At 40.1% G+C, this 21,999-nt stretch overlaps 1 protein-coding gene across 2 annotated transcripts in view; it reads right to left on the reverse strand.

Moving 5' to 3' along the window:
* Positions 1-16,935, reverse strand: part of NRP2 (neuropilin 2) — a 142,184-nt gene extending 125,249 nt beyond the window's left edge. The window contains exon 1 of one of the 2 annotated variants that reach the window (XM_018560590.1): positions 16,806-16,935. In XM_018560590.1, the coding sequence (XP_018416092.1) occupies positions 16,806-16,878 (73 nt within the window). In that variant the 5' untranslated portion in view covers positions 16,879-16,935. The remainder of the gene's footprint in view (positions 1-16,805) is intronic. The other variant, XM_018560591.1, reaches the window with a different exon arrangement.
* Positions 16,936-21,999: the final 5,064 nt, after the last annotated feature.

Raw genomic sequence — 21,999 nt, forward strand, 5'->3', positions numbered from 1 at the left:
TGACACTATGGCTACTCTGTGCCCCCACCCCCCCCCTAAAAGGGGGGGGGGGGGGGGGTAGGTAGGATTTAACGCATGTGAAAAACAGAAAAAAATGTAAGCAATGTTTAAATATTTTTACCTTATTATATGTAATGTAGGTGTTATCCCAATTTGGTTGCAAAAGAGGAATTACACTTTAAGATACATATCTTTGCATAGTTTACACAGTTAGAGAGAAAAACGACACAAAGTTGAGCCTCAAATAAAATACAATGCTGCCACTAAAAGCCCTTGTTGGTCCAGAGAAAGCATGGTTTGCAACCTTCCTGATCTCTAGTGGCAATCAGAAAGGTCTCTGGATCAATATTCGATTGTGTATTTTTTGAAATTTAGTTAGGCTTTTTTGTATTTTAAGAAGGCATCAAATCTAACACTTATCAAGGGGCTTATCTGTACTTATTAGATACCAAGGTAAAGTAATCCTTAGTAGATTGCTGGTATTGCTCCATGGTAGGTGCATTATATCATTAGTGATATCACAGTTTACATGGAAAGCATTAGTTACTGGAACTGCACAGTGGGCACACAGCCCACCCAATGACCAGAAGATTGAATGATACACATGCTTAAATGTTGCTTGAACCTGCTGTAAGAAATCTGTGGCCTCTCTAATTCAGTTCTATCATCAATATCAGCATTTGGAAGTTCTTGATTAAGATTACGTCAGTCAACATGGTATGGAACCTTATGATCCAGTCATCTTGAAACATCTCGCTTCAACTGTTGGTGCCCCATATCCTGCTACTTCTGTTGGATAATACATTCTGTGCAGTGGTAAGTACCAGGACAAGGCAGGCTGAAGCCTGGGGAACTGTGCAGCAGCAGCACTTTTACTGCAGTATGATGCTCTGTGATATGCACATTTGACTTTCAGATTCCAGTCCTCTCCTTTATAATTTTTAACTGCCTACGCTGATGTTACACTTCCAAACACTGCTTTTACATGTATTTAGGAAGATGTTCTGTTACAACAACAGAAAACCATAACAAAAGTAAACAAAACTGAGGCATTTCTATCAAACCTATTGATCTGAGTAAACATAAGTGGCTTAAAACAATGCTCACTTAATTTTTTTCAAGCTAAAGCTTTGATGAAATATCCTGCTTGTAATTCCATCTGGGAAGATTCAGAGTTTTTGTGATTTCATAACACAAACAAATGCAATTTTGTTAGGCTGAAATAAATGATATAATGGCGTTAGGGAATGTTTATATCCTGCTTTCTCCGGACATAACAGCTAATATAATTGTACTAACTCTAATGATAGGCCTGGCATTTCAGTCCTTGGCCATCTTGTGCTGCATTAACTCATTGTATGAGATGTATCCTGCCATTTAGCACAACAGACCAAAGACAAATGTGGCTACGTATGTGCAAAACAATGAATATAGTAAATAAGATTTAACTTGGAGCATCCTTTCATAAAAGCCTTCCGCAATCAGTTATGTAAATGGGCCGAAGGGACCCAAGAACATAGCTCTCTTGCTTGTTTGGCCACCAAGGGTCAGAACAATTCTCATCAATAAACACACAGAGAGAGAAAAGCATCTAACACAAGACCACATACTGTTTGAGCCTAGATGATCTAATGCAAATGTTATCACAACTTTTGAAGATAATTTCCAGTGGGTACCATGAGATAACCATTCTTGTATATTCTATACATTGTGATCTCACTGAGTTGAAGTGATTAGTGTGTACTATGATATCTGAAACAATAAATGCTTACAATACCTTCAATAACTCAACAATAACTTCTCACAATGAGTTGATAGGAGGCCCCATGAATGTAAATTTTATTTCTAATTTCTAAAGAAAATTCATGTTAATCTAAGAATCACTCAAGTAGAAATGGGAGTCAGTAGATAAACACTCCATCCCTTTATATAAAAAAAATAGAAATGTTCCTGTAATTTCAGTTCTGGGAATACAGTGATACATTATGCAACAATTCTGAATCACGACACTTACAGAAAGTCCCTATTTTCATGGGGAATTTCGTAGGATCTCTACTGGCTTACAAATTACGGGAGTGGGTGTTGTCGTAAATGGCAAGGTGGGATGGATCAGGGTATGATATGGTGGACAGTGACAGACTTAAGTTATGGATCTGTTAAAGTTCTTAAATTCTGTTTCCTATACAAGAGCCAGCTGCTGGTGCTGTACATCCCGCATCTTACGGAAATGTTCAGTAGTTTGCACTGAACTGTGAAATCAAACAAACTCATGGAGAATGAGTGGGAAATAGATCATGGGCTTTTAGTTGATGTATAACAAGGTCCTTGAGTTTACACTTAAAATGTCTGTATACTGAATAATAAAATGTAAACCACACATGCTGGCATAGGTGTGAAGTTGACTGTTTTCCACATAGCTTAAGTGCAGCTGAACATAAAGCATATTATTGCTTGCTCTAATGGTTGTGTGCTAAGGGGACTGGTCTTGCAAATGAGCAAGGTGGGTTTCAATTCCCAAAAGAGGGAACATCCTTCACACTTATTATTCACTAATTAGAAATCGTTTGCAGCCATTGAAGACAGCATTATGATTTTTATACTTGTTAAAATAAAGTGTAAGCTTAAAAAAGGGAAACTGTAATTTGTAACAACTTGTAATTGTAATTCAAAAACTAAGATGAAATTATTTTCCCCTAGTCCCTGAGTTGTGCAGTTGGCGGCCTGCTCTCTCAGACATGCCAGTTCAGACCACAGTAATCCTAGCGTCTGCTCCTTCAACTGTGCTTCTTGCTATGAATGTTTCATTCCCCAAGAGAGTCTCGGTGCAGCTAAGAAAAAAGCAGGAATAGATTTCTTGAAGTCATTGTTGGGGATAGTGACCTCCCTTGGGTGCCTGCTTATTACTGTAAAAAGCATCTGTAAAAAATGTGACATCATGAGTTACCGCATAGAGTCCAACTGACAGCCAGCAACCTTACTGACATGATTCAGTGAATCAAAACTTCACACATCCAAATAACCCACATAATGCAACCAGCGTGATTTATTTGTCTTAAGACAGATCACAATAATGTATGAGTTTCAGGCTCTGTCTGGCAGGACTAAGGGGCGCTAGCTGTAAACCACATACTTGTTTATATAAAACACAAATAAATCCTCCATGCAGATACAATTGTGAACATTTCAGAATCCAATCATAAGTGAAAATATTTTAGGTTGTGCTCAAGATGAAAGTGATTTTCTACAAACACTCCCTATCATTAACCAAAATATAGGATATTGTAACTGTATACTGATACAGACAGTGCATTCCCAACGTGGTAAAAAAAGCATAAGCCCCCATTTACACCTGAGCATTTTTTTACACGTTTCCCAAAGTACAACAATACTCAACATTAAGAACCCCATTATATTCAATGGTGCTCATTCACACCTGAGTGTCGCTTGTGGCTTGTAGGTTGAAAATGTACATTAGCTTTTATTGGGCAGAATTGCTAATTTTTGGCCTCTTAGACTTCAGTGAGAGCACCTGGAAAATTCATGCAACAGGTTTTTTGTGTGATTTCATGCCTAACACCTGTCTCCTCCTCCTTGTAACTAGCTTTCTATTGGCTAATACAAAAACACTAAAGCCTGAAAATACCTAAAAAAACATGCAACAAGTTGATTCAGAATTCCCTGAAAAGGCTTACACTCAAGGGTGAATGGGGGCTAAATGTGATTAAGGACACAGACAGCTTCTCATTAGGAAGATTTCCACTTGTTCCTTTTTCAACCAGTATTTAAAGCTTTTAGCTAAAAACTAATGTTAGGCATCTAATAATGTACCTTTATTGGCATTCAAGTATTTGCATATTCTTAACGAGCAGTAAATTAGCTTTAAAACAACCTCTCACTTACCTCTGTAGCTACTTATACTGTGGAACAATTCATGCTCAAATTTCACATCAGTGCTGCTGATCAGATTATACTCTCAGTGGCTCAGCTCCATCTGCTCAGCACAGCTGGTAGCTTTCCAGGCTTCCTATCTCTAATGTAAACACAAAGTAATGCTCTGGAAAGCAGGAACAGGAAGAGCTTAGCTGCAGAGAGAGCCAACTTGTGTGGCTTCAGTACTTTTGCTGTGAGGATACATTTCTCTGTAGCTACAGAGGTCAGTAAGGGCTAGGCTTAAATATCATTTACTGCTAGTTTAGGGCTTGTTCACACCGAAAGCGTGTGCGTACCAGAGCGGTAGCTGCTGGAACGCATCGCAATCGCTGAGAAACTTCCCTCCGTGTTTTAGGGCGGAAGGGGCGTGGCGGTGCATTGTATTCAATGGCACTGCTTCCACGCCCCCCGCCTGCAGTGCGATCGACCACGTGGCAAAACTTTGCCAGCGTTCCGTTCCACTGCAAACGCAAAAAATAGGGCAAGCCTATTGACATGAGGTGGGTAAGAGACCCTTGTCCATCAACATTGGTACAACTTGCATCGCAAGGGGAGAGGCTTTGTTGCTCCTCTTGCAAGGTCCCCCTCAATGTTGAAAGGCATTTGGCCTCATCTAGTACACAAGGGGCGACCGCATGCTCTCTGCCCTTCCTTTCCTGGCCACCCAGGCTGCATGCCTGAAAAAGATGCTGGTTGGATTATTAAGAGCAACCTCACAATTGTTTATGCGTCCTGTCCTTTAAAAAAAGTGGAAAAATAAGGTGTCTGACTTGGTAATATGTGGGCGAGACTCACAATGGATAGATAGCCTATTGAGTTATATAATGTTATTTAGGACAAATTAAAAAATCTATGTGTCACAGTAAAAAATGACATCAAATAGTAAATAAAAATATTACAATAATTTTCATGGATAATAGAGCTTTATTGCCATTCAATGTTGAGACATATCAAAGTGCATCATTCACTCAAAAGCAGTAAAGATCATCAGTTGGGATGATGAACCAATACAGGTATGCAGTTTTTCGTTTAGCTTGTCATTACCATCATCACCATGCCTTGTGACTCCTGTCTTTAATGGAGATTTCTGGTAAAAAATGTAAAAAGGGCACCTCCAAGTAGCATTGAGTAAACATCACCTTCCACAGACTACTAGCAAACAACAGCATGACCACAACGTGCTGTGAGGCAAAGTGCTTGGTGGAATAAACTCCAAACAAACAAAAATAAAATGCACCGCAAATGGAATGACTGTATTTTAGCCTGGGTGTCAATACCAGATTTCACCATTAGATGGGGCTGCAACTGAAATTTGCAATTGGAGAGCTCTGTTTCCAAAAAAATTATTGAACCTGCATAAGAAGGAACCAACATAGAGGGCTCCTGAACAGGCAAAGAATTCCCAAGATATCTAAAATTCAACAAGTCAATTAAAAGGCAGAAAATTAGTTAATTTCACATAATATTTACAATATGGCGGCTTCCATTATGTTTGGCTGACGAATATATTTGAACTACTTAATACCACACCAAATACTGTCAAATACACAGATGCTATTCTTCAAGGAAACAGATAACTGGGCAGGAGGAAAATCCTCATAAATCCACACTGTATTAATTGATATTAACTAAGTGACCACTATAGTTTCCTGGCAGGAGCAGGTCTAAGCTCAAAGTAAAAATGTGTATAACATGCCCGGGGCACAAAGCAATAGAGACATTACATCACATTTTCCTAACCATGAGATGCTTTCCTTTACTCTATCAGATATCCACAGAAACCTTTCTAGGGAGCCCTGAACCTCAGGAGAGACACTTAACACTGTTAAGCCTCCATTCTCTGTACATTTGCTGGCCTAGCTCTCTCCACTAGCAGGACACACAGGGGGATACAGTATCTCGAGGAGTGTGCCTGGCTTCTTTTAGCTGTGAAGTAGATATTATATATTCCGAACAACACTCTTCACAGGCAATTGTTGAAGCAGATATTTCGAAAATCATCATTTGCCGTCTGACTCACTGCAAAAATTCCCAGCTTCTTATAATACTGTTAAGCCTAAAATACAACAACTGCTAGCAGTCACGTCTCTGGCATATATTTAAAAGTTTCAGGAGCTCATCAGAACTGAAGGTTCTTGGAATAAAGTTGTAGTCATGTGGATGGTTTTCAAAATGGACAAGTAAGCTGACCATAAATTGCCAGTCCTGCTGCCTCAGCCGACATCTGAGCAGTGTGTGGCCCAATTGACACCTATCTGCCATATTATGAATTGATTTTCATTAAAGTAGCCAGTCCAGTCCTCGGCTGAACAGTGACTGCGTAGTCAATTGGCTGGCACACCCACCGCTGTCAGAATTCAATAGCCTAGCAGGGTGAATTTTGCCATCCTCGCTGTTTATGGCCGGCTTTACTGTCACACAATAATTAACATGTCACCCATTCATTCCGTGTCACATATACCAGGAGGCTGCAGGAGCAGGGATTTACAGCGACCAGAGTATGGGCCTGGCCACACATTATCAGAGGGTGGCTGCAGAACCCAGAAGAGACAGTCGGCTCCCAATGAAATCACAGGGGAAGATGGCGGTGTGGGACCCAGGCTGTGGTGGCAGATCACAACAGGACAACACTTGATTTGATGGGGAGGTGAGTATGTTTTCTGGTCAGAGCCCATCATAGCAGGTAACAGGGGATAGTGGGAAAAAAAATCAGGAGTTCCTCTTCAACAACTAAGAGGTGTCTGAATTTTCATGGATAATGATGTTATCTTAATGAATAGGGGTAATTTTTACTTTGCTTTTATATTTAAAGAGCTTTACTACCCTCTGCACTTGTGGGTTTTGAACATGCCACAACGCTTGTTCCTGTTGTGCTGGGGGTGCGTTTCCAAAGTCCAAGTGCCATCAATGCAAGATGGGGTGGGGGGTCACCTACCTTTTCTAACATGCTTGAGAGAGCTGAGAATGGTTTACATGTATGCTCCTCAAAAGAAGCTTCTATTTTATTTTTTTATGTACTGGGGGCCATGGAATCTATGGGGGTTTTTTCCCATGAGATAACACTTTAAGTTTTAAACTGTACTGCTCTTCAGGTATATAGGAGAGTGAGTTGCCCTATAGAAGTGATAGTACATAGTGATCTATCATGCAATCATATTATGCTAACCTATAATTCTCAGAAACAGAAAACTGGTAAATTCTGCCATTGCTACATCTATATTTGTTGTGTTGACTCAACTTCCCCATAAGTCATCGTGAATATTTATATACTTCTGTTTTCAGAGAGAAAAAAATGGCACAACACATTTTGTGTTATGTATTCACTCTATCTATTCTCAAGAATTTTACCAACTGTTGTAGACAAAGTGTAATTATATATCTAGTGTTACAATGTGGCATTGTGGGAACAGAAAGCACAAAGATATTCAATAGTAATGTACAGCCTACCCTTCCCCAGAGGAAGAGGAGAATGAAACACCCCCCGTTCTTGCTATCGACTCTGGTGGGATTCATACTGTAGATTTCACTTATCAGAGGTTTATTTTTACACCGCATCTGCACCGTTGTAAGGTCACAAATTTGGCAGCAATCCCAGTAGTTAGAAATTAATTTTTTCCTTTTTAATACAAACTGGTATCCCCCAAGGGATTACATCAAGAGCCTTATCTGTGTTTGACAGCTTCCTGAGCCCCCAGAAAGAAATGCTTTCTTGTGCAAGGGTCTCTATAGTTCAAGACCACAATGCCTTGCAATATTGTGTTGTCACGAATGCTGACTTACTCAGGTCATCCCACAGGTCTCTCTCTCTTTAAATTGACACAGTGTAATCAAGCTTTTGCAGCGCTGTAACAATATGCAACAGCATACGCGTTTCCCAGCACAAATCCCAAACCCTTCAATAACCTGACAGAATTTACTCACATTGTTTTTTGTTTTTTTTTCTCCATTTTTCAAATAAATACTCAGCTATTAATATATGTTTACTAGTTATGTGTTCAATCTGATTTCATATCATTGTCAGTTAAATATATCTCTCCACAATGTAAAAGACTACAAAACAGTGATAATATTTTCTCCTGACATTTCAGACATCATAAATCCACCTGGCATCAATCTAGGTTAGGCTTTTGATCAGGATTGCCCAAGCAGAAAAGTGGTAAGTAGCATATATTAAAGCAATCATATATGCATCATGTAAAATGATGCCCATATGGTGTTATTACCATTTAAGGGTAAAAAAAAGGCCATTCATAAATAATGCAGGCTTTCGTTTTCACTTGCACATCTATGCACATGCAAGATAATTATTACTGTAAGTTTGGAAGCCTGGGAGGAAGCACTAGGAGGAAATAGGACTCCTTAAATTATTCAGTAGATAAGTCACAAGTTTCTAAATGACTTAATTGTTTTGTGGACAACACGTACAAATATTTTTTGTAGGGTGTGTTTTTCTTTTTGTGTTTTTTTGTTGTTGTAAACTTTGTCTGCTTTTAAAATGTTTGCAACTTCAAACAGGCTGATCACAAGATAATCCCCAAAATGACAATGTTGTTATCTATTGTCTATGGGTGTCTTCAGACACCTTCTGCCACAATGGTTGATAGAAGAGTAAATCAGCAGGAAAAAATCCAACCAATACCACTCCCCAAAAATAAGGTTGGTATCTAAATCATACACAGCCATTCATACTTGTGAAATGTAGGTTAGTCTTCCTATGTTACTTTTGCGTCTAGCCTCAACTTTAAAAATGTCTTTACACAAAGAATATATCATCTGGATTCAAGCTATATAAAAAAGTGTATGCAGACTACTTAATGTTTTCAAATTCTAAAACATATTTACGTCTAATTAAAGACGTAAACCTGTTTACTGTTACCTGTTTACTAAACCTGTTTCTATCGATTCTTGAATAAATTGTATTAAAGTTCAATCTGATGATATCAGAAAGAAAAACATGAGTAGCAATACTGGATAGCTTAACACAGTCATTGAGAAACACTGTGTTAACTTTCAAGTGCAACACCTGAGCCACTAAGTGATTTAATGGGTATTATCCGTAGGGCACAATTAAAATTAATTCTTTCTGATGCAATCCACTAGTGAATTATAGTGTCTATTAGACCACCGGTGGCCACATTGTTATTTTTTAACCCCCAGATATCCAAAACAGCTATCTTCATCTCGAGCGACAGCTAGCCTGTATCATTCAGTATCCTATTTCTGCACAGATGGTTTATGCCTTTACCCTTGTGTCTTTACTGATAATGTAACATACAAAAGAAGATCAAAGACATATGTGGTATGAGTCTGAAAACAAAGATATCAACCAAACAAAGGCGTTGTCAGACTCGTACATGGCAAGACCCTATAAACAAATTAGTATAGTTTTGGAAATGGGTTCGGAAATATATAAATGCTAATTTAAACCCACATATTTCTCAAATGTTATGCCTTCTTGGATAAATCATTACTTGGCCAAAGTCTATGAGACATGTTTTTTTTGAACCAGAGGCCTTGTTTTAAGATCCATGAGGCCTTATATGGCTATAGCTTATACTGTAAGATTGTCTGTTATGTACAAAATATTTGATCACTTTTATGTCATTAATTGTAGTACCTTATTTTATCCCTTAGGTGTCCTTGTTTTCACAAACAAATATCAAAGGCATTCAAACGCTCATAAAGACACACAGAAGTCAGGTATGGCATACAGGAGGACCATAGTGATCACCGGTCATTTATAGTGTTATTCACAAAAGGGTGAAGAGTTGGAGAAAGCAGGAGAAGTGAACAATCTAGGCCAAAATAGCTGATTTTGAACAATTCTCCAATTCAGCTCACTTTCCAGTTCAGCTATTTTGTCCTAGATTGTTCATTTTCCTATGTTCTCCAAACTCTTCACCCCTTTGTGAATAACCCTGTTAGATTTTAGACTTTTTTTCACAATCACATAACATAACTTGTAGACACTAAAGATAAAAACTCTACCCAGTTTTCCATGTGTTGACCAATGTAAAAGTACCCTAAGCAAACTATTTGTAGATAGACTTAACAATTTAGAATAACTTGTGTCTCTATAGAACTTTGCAGATAATTTACACCGCATCAAACCAGGCAGAATCTCGTTCAATACTTTTATTTTCAATTTTGCTGCATTTGCAGTGTGTTTTTTTTTCGTTGTTTTTGCCAATCTGTGCTTCTATGTCAAATTTTTATATGGTAGAGAAAAATGTGGTAACAAAAACGGCAGATTGTGGCTAGAGGAAAAGTAATTATTTTACTGATCTCCACCCCGAAGGGTAGTCACAGAGTAGCTTTTTCAGCACTGTTACCATTTTCTCTGTCATCCACATGATTTGGAAGTGCAGCTCAAGTAATAACCATTCGTATATGTCAGTCTTGACATTCAGAGTGTATGGCCAACTCTGTGAAAGATCAGAATACCTACCCCAGCAAAATTAATGCCTAATCACTGTGTGTATGTGCAGCTTTACAGAAGCTATTTTTACATACAGTCATGAATATATATTCTTCATTAGAAAACAGGAAGTTTTATGATTTTGTGGTCAGGTATTTTCCATGAGGCTGAAGACTAAATAATTTGCTAGCTTCAAAATGAACAACTTATTCCAGCTAATCAGATTGCAGCTATTACCTACGCATTTGCAGCCAGCATTGTACATTTTCATACAATGGCTGCAATTTATGTTAAGTTTCAATTTAATATAACTACATATAACTATGCCATAAAACTATGAAACTGTAAGTTGAGCTACTTTTATGCCTGAACAAAACATAGCATATTTAAGGTCAACAGGGATCAACTTGAATGTAGAATCTGTCTAGCAGCATAAACTCAACCAACATGTGTACAGTGTTTTCTAAGGGCATGAATCACCTATCAACTTGTGAGCATACGGCTTCAATCTGGAGAATACATCACTGCCACCACAATACGGTTTCCTTGTGGAAAACATTGTGATTGATGGGATGTGATGGGTGCATGCACATAACCGTACGATGTGCCTCTGACAATTTGAAGCCAGGTGGGGAGGACTGTTCATTGTGGTTCTAGTGACCACCTGCTGTAGATCATCAAGAACAAGGTCAGTGAGCTGGGACATACTTTCCATTCTGATACTGTAGGACGGAAAGCTTGTATGCTGCCTTTTCACCTAGTAGTGCATGTGTATCACAATTATTTGGCTATCTCTTTCTCCTCTTCTCTCTCTCTCTTCTACAACCACACACATTTATTAAGGAGCACACACAAACACTGCCAATGGGTTTCTTATGATGCAATACAACCACAGCAAAGTTCCATTTTATTGGCGATTGCCCCACCTTAATCAGGTCTTCAAGCCCATTAAACACACATATGATCTATTACTCATAATAAATGAGACAAAGACCACAAGTAATATTTTTTCTTCCGTGATAGGCTGTGCAACAAAAATACTACTGCCAAAACACCTATAGATATTCTGTTTGTATAGCAAAGGCAAGCTATATGCACTCATCTCTCTAGATTGCACCCTACTAGTTCTAGCAAAACCTTTTTTGTGCCTCTATTTTATTCGGTTTGTAGTTCCATTTCTTCTGTACAACATACTGGAATATTTTGAACACTTGTTAATATTATAACAGGTCGCTCAGAGTACATTCCTCTAGCATGGATTCAGAAATATTTTATTGCACATAAAAATCCCATTGGCTTAACATTCAGATTGTGTACTGCAGAAAACTTTCAGGCATTCTTTCCTCTCAGTTCTCTACGTTAGTTTTAGCTTAAGTATGCATAACTGGCTACAGCCAAGTCTTCCACTCTACAGATCTTCCATGCACCACTAGGTTGAAAGCCTAGGTGGCACTGTGACTTTAAGAACTAAGGATCAGATTTCCTTGCTGGAGTCTAAGTCCAATTTAGAGGTTTCAGATGGAGAAAAAACTGTTTTTTGCTAAGTCACCGTAACAAAAATCTAATTGTATGAGCTTCTTTAGCCACACATATACAGTAAAGCATTTAAATAAGTTACATGTTATATTTGTAATAATCCACATATTATTAGATATCAGGTATCATATTTTAGAGGAACCATGTCTACATGACAATTCATTACTAATTCTAAAAAATACTATCAAGAGCCTAAGGCACCTTTTTGTAATAATTTATTCTATGTATTTTCATCCAGATGACAGTTGTTCTAAATAGACCCTCAAACATTGCAACTCTGCTTAAACATGAGACGGGGCTAAAGAAGTACCTTACCAGTCAAACAGTAATAAACATATTATGATCCTACTGATCCTTACGGCTATCGCTCATAATATTCTTTTAGAAGATTGGATAAACATTAGCAAGAGGACTGATTGCATCTGCAAAAAGAATTAAACTATGCTCTAATACAATCCATATGTTTGCAGTTGCTATAAAGTTAGGGAACACCATAGACAAATCTAAATGTTTTTCTCTGAAACAGCAACAGATGTTAGCAGTTGTGCACTCTACCGTATAAAATCTAAACACAAAAAGTGCACTGAGAACATTATTTCTTGTTGTCTATAGAAACCAATCAGAATCATTTTTTCATGTTCATCTCTAGACTGCAAAAATTATAGTAGGAAGCGGATTGGTTGCTACTGTCAACACTAATTGTGCTTGTTAGCACGCTTTTCTTCAGCCCCATGAAGTTATTGAAGCTGCAATCTACATCACTCTACCTTTTAAATAAACAAGATATGTATTCATATTACTGTGAATATGCATTAACTACAGGATCATTTGAAGGGTTCATCCAGAGGTTTTTGATCACATGTTTGTATGTTACACTATCTAAGATAAACATTTTGGTCATATGAGGCTGAATGAAATGTGTCATATTTTTTTTGAATGGAGGTTTCCACAGCAAAGTGCATGCACTCTTATGCTAGTGGTCATCAGTCCTTCTCTCTTCTGCGGAATCGACTTCAGTTGAATCTCCCAGAGGGAGTTTACCCCAGATGTCCCCATCCATGACTGTCCAGCAGTAAATGGGTTAACCAAGACACAGCTGTCAGCCTTAATGGGAAGAGATAAGTGTGAAAAGAAACCTAGGCTGAATGACACAATAAGAAGAGTCCCCACATGGTAAAGGGCAGAACATTCTATTTCTGGAGGCCACATTACAAGGCTGATCAGTAAATAGCATAAGGGATGTCCCTTGTCTAATACACTGTTCAGCTTTATAGACCATATAAATGGTCTGTACATGCGCAAGTCCGAAGCACACCAATCATCATTGACAATAATGTAATAACTACAGCAAGTCCAAAAGTTTAAAACCTAAAACAAACAACAAAATCAAAAAAAAAGATAAAATATGTGTAAATTCACAAGCCACAGCAGATACTCAAAAAACGTATAAAGCATATAATACGGGAATAATTCATAGGTCCACAACTTCTATCACAGTCAGGTTTTATCTGCTATACAAGACTCACAAATGTATGCAGAAGGTTAAGCATCTGCCTCACACATAAATGCCACCCAGTCAGTGACCATCATTCAGCTAATCAGCTTGCCTGCCACTGAGTTCAGTTAGCCCTATAGCAATATCAGTCCATTTGTCATGGCAGAGGAAGCCGATCAGTGGGGTGAATTGGGTTCAGTAAAGACCCTCAACGGCAGTCTCTCTCTTGATCAAGCTATGAGCATGTATGTGACACAATTTATGCCAGTTTGCTGGGAAAATATTGAATATAGATCACTAAAGTGACAACAGTAAAATTTATGGAAAAGTAATGGATTAAATATTCAGATTTGCCAGCTAGAAAACAACATCCTTAACGAGGTGCATTTCCCTTACTATAGCGCCACAGAAAACCTGTGGCCTTTCAGTCACAGAAAAACTACAAGTCTCAGCATGTCTTAATAGTCTACATGCTGAGACTTATAACTCCTTTATAGCTATGTGAGCCATCATTTGTTCCCTGGCAGTAAACTATATTACCTACAGAAAAAAAGTCTTCACTATTTAGCCCCCTGTGAAGTAATTGTTTATTTTGTATGATAAACCAGACTCAGACAGCTCACTCATGGCCAGAGAACATTTACATATGCTGAATAGCCAGGTTCACATTGGGTTATTGTAGGTGAAAAATGGGGGTATTGCTAAAATCAGCACAATTCATGTCTGAGCTTTCACTACCAAAATGCAGGTAACCAGCTTTGATCAAATACGAATCTTACATGCCTCTATGATCCAATTATTCCAGAACATAATTCACCCAGCCAAAGTAAAATAGGTTGCTGGTTCCTGTGAGATGTGGAGAGAGCAGACAAGCTGGGTATTTATGGCTCATGCATCCCCCACACACACACACACACACCATCCCCAATCCTCGGGCATGTTTTCCACCCTTTAAAGTTTTTAATCACATGGGGATTGTCAAAGAAGGATGATTGCCAAAGCCACTTAGCTAGCCAGGGATCATAAGATGCCACTGCCTTCTAAAATCCCCTTTCCAACACCGAGATGGATAATCCTCTTTCTGAAATCACAGGACTCATTCTCTCTTCTGCCAGTTCTGCAATTTGCTGTGTGTCTTTGCTGAGCCCCTAGTGTTCTGATCGGGGACAGCCTTGGGTTATATGGCACCTTGTTCAAAAATATAGCCTGGCAGTCTTATTCCTCCTCAATATTGCTAAAGGCAGAATACTAAGAGCTGACTGTACTGAAGCCAGAGCAGTGCCAAAGTTGTGCAATGTCACCAGAGCAATGCATTGTTCCATGTATGATGCCATGTTACTATCTTAATGTAGTGGTTTCAATATACTATTGTAATGCAACTCTAGTGGTCAGTGATTCCATCTTAACAAGCTGAATATAGTGATGTCAAGATACAAATGTAATGCAGCTCTAGTGGTCAGTGATTCCATGTTATAAAAATCAGTACTGTCCCTTGAAACTTGTGCCAGAAAGAAGTATTGGGGAGTCAGCTTCTGTAGTTTGTAAAGTAAATCCACAGATGCTAAGAGCAAGGGTGCCAGGTGCACGCATCTGTGAGTGACCCTGGGTGTCCCCACATATGGCACCCTTCATGACACATGGACCACTATGGTGGAGTTGTAAACAATAAACAGTGACAACAGCAGTCTTTGTCAGTGATATGGTGCTGGCTGCTTGTCACCCACAAATAGGAACTGCCTTTTATTTGTATATAGCCTACTGTTCATGAGACCTTCCTGGAAAGGAGGCTTCTTCCTTCAGGAAGGATTAGATCACCATTATTAATATTTTATTCCACCCATGCCATACTGTAAAGCAACATGAGAGGAGACATGTTGAATATGTGAGAGGGATGTGAGTGTATATGGAAGATCTCATATTTGGTTTCTAAGCACTCACTGTGCCTATTATACATTCAACTAGTGTCCCCATCCTGCTCTCCAGAACAAGCCATACCCCACCAGTTACTGTCCCTATGAGTGGATTCAGCTTCTCTATGGGGTGAGTGCTCTCCTCTGCCTCTGATCAGTGCAGGCTCGGTGCTTTGTGCCCCAGAGATTGGCCACTATGTAGCTTTTGTGTCTAGCCAGCACTTTATCTCAGGTCCTCACACTGTACACAATGCAACACTGTTTAGCTATGCAAATGAAACCCCCCACCTTTCATTTCCTAATCTCGCTTTATTAGCCTATATAAATCACCAATTAGGGATTACTGCCCCCAACGATGACCGGCAACATTGTTACATTGGGTAGTGCCATTGTATTTCGTGGCATAGCCACAATAACTACTTGAAAGGCTTGCTTTCATACAATGGGGGTCTAATCTTATTTACAAGTCAGCACGACTTTCTACGGAGAGAAAGGGCAGATTTCTAATTTACAATGTGGATTGAGCCAGCTGCAGGAGTGAATAGACAGATAAGCACCTAAAATACCGGGCGTTATTGTGTGTTTAATACACAATGCAAGCGCTATTGGATAGCGATCGCTGGGCAGAAGATCGGGCTTATTATGGTAGATCTACTGGTTCCAGTTTAATGGATCCAGGAGATAGATCGAGCTATGGGTTGTTCTGATGTCCTAGATCCCTCTTAAAGGTCCATGTTGGTTTTAGGAGAAGCTAAGCCCCCCTGCCCCTTGCATGCCACCCATGACAGCCAGTGGAATGGTGTGCGCAGCTTTGTGTATGGATGAATGGCATGGGCAGGATCGCTGATAGACTGCCTGTGCTCTTCTAATCTGAGTTCAGTGTCCCTCTATCTGCCATACCCCCTTGTGTCTCTATCTCTAGCAAACTGCAAACACATGAAGAGTTCAAAACCACTTCACAGGGACCTCTGATCGTCTGAGGCTTGCACTGTTTATTTTATCTCTGCAATGCCTATTCATTGCCTTACTTTCCACAAGCGCAAAGCTCCTACTATACCAGCACATCCAAAAGACACTGACCCCCCCACCCAGGACCCATCAGCACCCCTCCATATCACTCACACTGTCCCTTCTCTTCAGCTTCCCTGCATTCCCTCTAATTGGAATTTCAATCAAGTCCCTATTAAAGATTAATGCTCTTCTAGTGGGACTCTAGGTAACTCATGGGAGACATGCACTGCTTCAAAACATGAAGGCACAGAAGAGCCTTAAAAAAAAAAAAAAAATGCTTTGTAGTATTTTTAAACCTTTGATTTAATCCAGATGTGACATCCAGCAGCAGCCAGCCAGAGTCTGTCTCCATTTGTGAACAGAGGCGAATGGGTTTTGTTATGAGAGAGGAGCAGTGTGTGTCTCTGTCCTGCTTGGATGGATGGTGAGAAGAGAACTCCTAGAAGCAAACCCCAAAGCTCCATGTACTCTACCAGGAAAGAAGATTGAACTTTGAAAAGCTTACCTCCTTCTACTGAAGCTTTGGATCCCGAAAAGTGCACACAGATAACTCCAACGAGAAATACAAAGATATCCATTTTCACCCAAAAACAAATAATAGAGATGTTTGATGGAATCCTCTTGTTAGCAAGTCATTGAGTTTAGCCTTGTCTGGTTTCAGCATGCGGGGGATGCCTACAAACTCCTTGTCCTGGATGCTGCTATTCCTCTGATCTCATGCCACTTGCTGCAATGTCCAGAATGTCACTTTATAGCTGCTTCTCCTCCTCCCAGATAGTCCCACTGTAGATCGCATACACAGGGACAGCTTGGACCGGGATGTCAAGTGGCTGGAGCTTCATTAGCACAGATCTAGGGTTATTTCCTCCGATCAGATGGACTCATGCACAGGCTCACCAATTTGATTAAAGGGAACTTGGTGAGGAGCTGATCCTTGTGCTCCCCTTGGCTTGTCTTTGGCTGGGAAGTGCTGGTGTCTCCGAGGATGGTTCCTGGGAGTGTGAGCTCTGTGCCTCCTTCCTTGAGTCTGCCTCCCTCCCAACTACTCTGCTCCCTTTTACAGAAGGACTAGCATGTGCATGTCAGCATAGGGAGGCAGAGCTACAATCTTCCACACACAGGCAGCCCAGGCACGCCTCCTCATCCCTGTCACTGATTAAAGCAGAGCAGAGAAAAATACCATTTATCACAAGAAGAGGGGGAGAAGGGATCAAAACCAAGCGGATGCATTCAGCTTCAGATCTTAAAGGCGAGATCAAGATTATTTCTCCCCGGATCAGGCTGCTAGCACATCTTTGATCCCCAAGCTCAGTCAACAGGTTCCAGCATCTATATCATCATCATCATCCAGCAGCGCAATCCAGTAAATGCAATTCAACATCCCTGTCCTCATCTTCCCCCATGCATTATTTAGGAGAGGGATTGCACCGGGACATATACAGCAGAAGGCACAGACAGATCTATATTAGTAGAAATCGTCACATGTGTAGGAGGTGGAATATTAACTGGAGCTCAGAATATTTGTAGCATTTTCACAGGGACTGCGCAGCCAAGAAGAGAATGCGAGTCATCTGCTGTAACAAAGGAAACGCTTTGTGTGTGTCTACAGCAATTCATGTAACACTGGCATTCATATAAGTGAAGGTTCATGGATGTATGTAAAAGACCACAATGGGGAAGAGTGTATTCTGCTATCTGTATGTGGTTAATACCTGTAATGATACTATTCAGTATGTTTTTTGCACAGACATTTTTTTTCTTGCTGTATACATTCTTCTCTTCCAGCAAGGAGAATAAGATACAATGTATCCATTTCTCTTTTCAAAAGACAAGGAGGTGGGGAGGGTTCCACAGCTATTGATCATTGTGAAAGCTTATTACAGGCTATCACAGTAATCATGTGATCAGGAGCCAGTCCTCCCGATTCCCAATCGTTAGTACGAGACCTGGAGCAATCGGCTTATATAGCGCACTTCCAACACAAAGAACGCTGCGCATATATGCAGCGGTAGGGAATAAAGTTCACTTTTTTTGAAGCTGCATATATGTGCAACGCGGTTATACAGGAATTAATTTCACATGCCATTATTTCTTTTCCAACATTTATATGCAGACCAAGCTGTCCAACAAAGATGACCATTATATGGGTTAGGACAAACCATAGCCAATAGGTGTCCTACTGCACTCCTTACTGGTCAACCCTTTAGGATGGGTGCTGAATTGACTGCAGATGATGCCACTCAGCACACAGGAGACATATTTACAAGCAAACGGGGCTGCTCAGGGTCTCTTCATCATGCTCAGTGTAAGCCCGATGAAGGGAACCTATGCAGTCCTGAAACGTTGCCATCCTTGTGACAATATGCGTCAGTAAAGGATAAACCATATAACACTGGTTGGCATGCTTGCAATTGTCAGTGTTTATTTATGCAACTATTTCCACTTTTGCAGCCAAACTCGGGTAGCACTTTTTTTATATACAGTATGTTACCTGTTCCTATTCACATAGCACAACGTAAATAAATAAATACATTGCTGATTACCTTTTGCTTGCTCTTTTCTGTAAACTCTCATTCTATGTAATGTTATGGAGGGGGCTGGGGAGTTAATGTTTACCATAATTAACCCTGTTTATACTGTGCTGGCAGATCTCCAATATCAGTTGTACAGGACTATCTGTCCTATAGAAGTGTTAAATACATCAAGGCATTGTATGCTAATGCATTTTTAAAACTCTGTCCCTTCTCTTCACATTGACATCTATTCTAAGCAATAGAAGCTGCCAATAGTTTCCTATGTGTAAACCTGCTCCAAACAAATAACTAGCAAGGTAAGATTTAAAAAAAACAACATAATTGTAAGATATTCTGTGTGAATGGGTACACATAGCGGATATGGGGGGTTCCCAAATTAGACTGCACAAGAGCAAAGACACTTTAAAACTATTTTCCAAAATAAAAAAAGGGTTCTTTAATGACCTAAAAAGTGCTGGAGTTAGGCTTTGTTTTGCTTTTTACTTATTTAAAGCTGCATATCCATCATAGGGCTCATTCCCACAGATGCAAATACATGAGTATGGACATATAGAGTAAAATAAGCCTATATTTGCAGTGCATGGGAGCCCCAGCTGCCGCGCTTTTTGGGTCCATAGGATTGTATGGACACAATGCGATGCACGTGGTTATAGGCATGTCAATGTGAAACGTATGAGTCTGGGAACATACACCCATGTGCATGCAAATGCTGTTATTGCTATTACACACATATCATTTACTGTGCCCATACAATCTTATACTTGCATGCAAAAACACAGCAGCTGAGGTACCCAGGCAGTGCAAAAACAGATGTATTTTTCTCTGTATGCCATACCCCTATAGTTGCATCCATTATTTGCATCCATAGAAATGGGCCCTAAGACTTGTCTACAAGTGTGAGAACCCTGCTGTTTGGTTTTAATGCAGAATGAAAAGTGTTACCACCCTGTTACAGGAAGTGGGAAAATAATAGACCTCTTGGCAGAATCAACAGGTAATATAACTATGTCATGAGGGACTTAGAGGGTTATTCACGCCCTTCGATAAAGCAGAACTGAAGGGCTGCTGTACGGGCTATTCACTATAGAACGTACAGCTTCCGAGCCTGGCCAAGCAGAAGGCATATGCTTTGGCTCGATTGAGCCGAAATGAAACCCGAAGCAGGCCAAATAGCCAGCCATTGGCTGGCCAAAAGACTCGCAACTGACAGCTGAGCAGAGCACCGCTGGCTCCGCCCAGTTGCAATAACAGATCAGCGTCCCCAAGTTACCTGGGGATGCTGAAGTCTCATTAAACAATGACAACTTGGCAAAGCCGGCCGTGACGCCACGGCTGGCTCCGCCCAGTTGTTATTAATTGGCTGAGAGCTGCTAGAAGACTCTAGCAGGTCCCGGCCGATAGAAAACAGTCATCCGCCCAATTGTTTCTTTCTTTTTTTCCAATAATCGTTCTTTTTTCAGCCATACAAGCCTGAAGTGAATAGTCGAACAGCATTCGGCTCACTTCACTTCGGGTCAGTTATTCACTCGGCTGCCTTCAGCAGCTTTGTGAATAACCCTTTCAGAATAATCAAACTGCTGCAATAGTCCTAGTGACAGACTCCATCATATATGTTATTTTGGACCTTGCTCATAGTTCCACTTTAAGTGATCACGATATATTGTAACATATAAAAAGAGGTGTTTGTACAGTAAAAGAAAAAAGCTTGCATTGATCATAAGCTCCTGGGTAGTTGTTTACTTTTTGAGGAAAAGGCAATTAGAAAATGCTTAGCCAGTGTAATTCACAGCAGATGTCTGCACATTGAACAGATTGCTACTTGTATGTGTTAAAGTCTTGAGTTTGTGTGTTCCCGATACAAGAAGCAGCCCTAACTGCCTGACTAGCAGTGCAAGGTATCTGCCCCGTACACCGCTGTGCCATGCTTAGAAATACAGCACTTGGAGAGGATTTGTGATATTGACACAAAGATTTGAAAAATCCAATACCCAATAAATAACCTGAAATTGGTTCCTTTTTACCACTGCAAACTACACTGACACAAAAATAGACTCGAGTGTTTTGTGCACACAATAGGCTTCCATTTGATGGCATTTCAGAGTCAACTGAAAACCCTTTCATCAATGAAAGCTGTCCGAAAATAAAATATCTTCAGAGTCATAGCCCTGCTGCATGTCTGTCACACAAAAAAATGGCCTTTATGCTCTCCATTTGGCAGAAATAGTCTAAATTCCATGCATGCTATTGGGTCCTATGTGACAAATCTTCATTGCTGGCCCTCACAAAGGATGTTTTAGGCTCCATTTGCATAGCAGAGTCTGTGCTATTCTCAGTTATAGAAACTGCTTGACGTCTGCACTGCCAAGGTATAGGCCAAAGGGATCTTCAATGTAAGATAATGATATCAATATTTTATATCCTGAAGCACCCAGCTCTGATTGTATAATTTGATAAAACTGGTAGCTCAGCAATAGAACTGAATAATTTGCAATGCATTAACCTTTGCTGTGCCAGGGTAATTTTCTCTGTTCATGATCCGTAGACCTGGGTACACGATTTGGTCTTTGGTCAAAATGAATGCCGTATTGTTGCTGCTGACTCAAAGGGACCAATTTACTAAGGACATAAGTTTGATCCCTAAACCAGGGCTGGGCAAACTCTTGCCCTCCAGCTATGGTGCAACTACAAATCCCACAAGGCATTGCAAGACTCTGACAGCCACAGGTATGACTTCCAGAGGCAGATGCATGATGGGATTTGTACTTTTGCCACAGCCGGAGGGCCAAAGTTTGCCCACCTCTGCACTAGACAGTTGATCATGAACAAGCTAGCAATGATACCTTATTCTCATTTGCTAAGAGCCATGGTGGTGCCACAGATGTCCATGTGAAAAGCACAGTCATACCAGGCATCAGCTTGCAATGTTTAAGGGCTCGTTCTCAGTAGCCACACGGTAAAATGTGGCATTTTACCGTGTGGCTAGTGCCTGCTGGGTGGCAGTGGTGATCTATTATAGCTATGGTGCCTTGAGTTGTTACAAGGCAAAGCACTGTTTACTTTTTTCTTACCCATATCTGCAGTGTACAAAATATTGTGACCTCCAGTGGCATGCAGTGCTCTGCGGATAAATACGGACTGTCCACCTTTCAATGCACACATCACACT

This window comes from Nanorana parkeri, unplaced genomic scaffold (genome assembly GCF_000935625.1).
Source record: "Nanorana parkeri isolate BGI_ZX_2015 unplaced genomic scaffold, ASM93562v1 scaffold467, whole genome shotgun sequence".
Classification (NCBI taxonomy): domain Eukaryota; kingdom Metazoa; phylum Chordata; class Amphibia; order Anura; family Dicroglossidae; genus Nanorana; species Nanorana parkeri.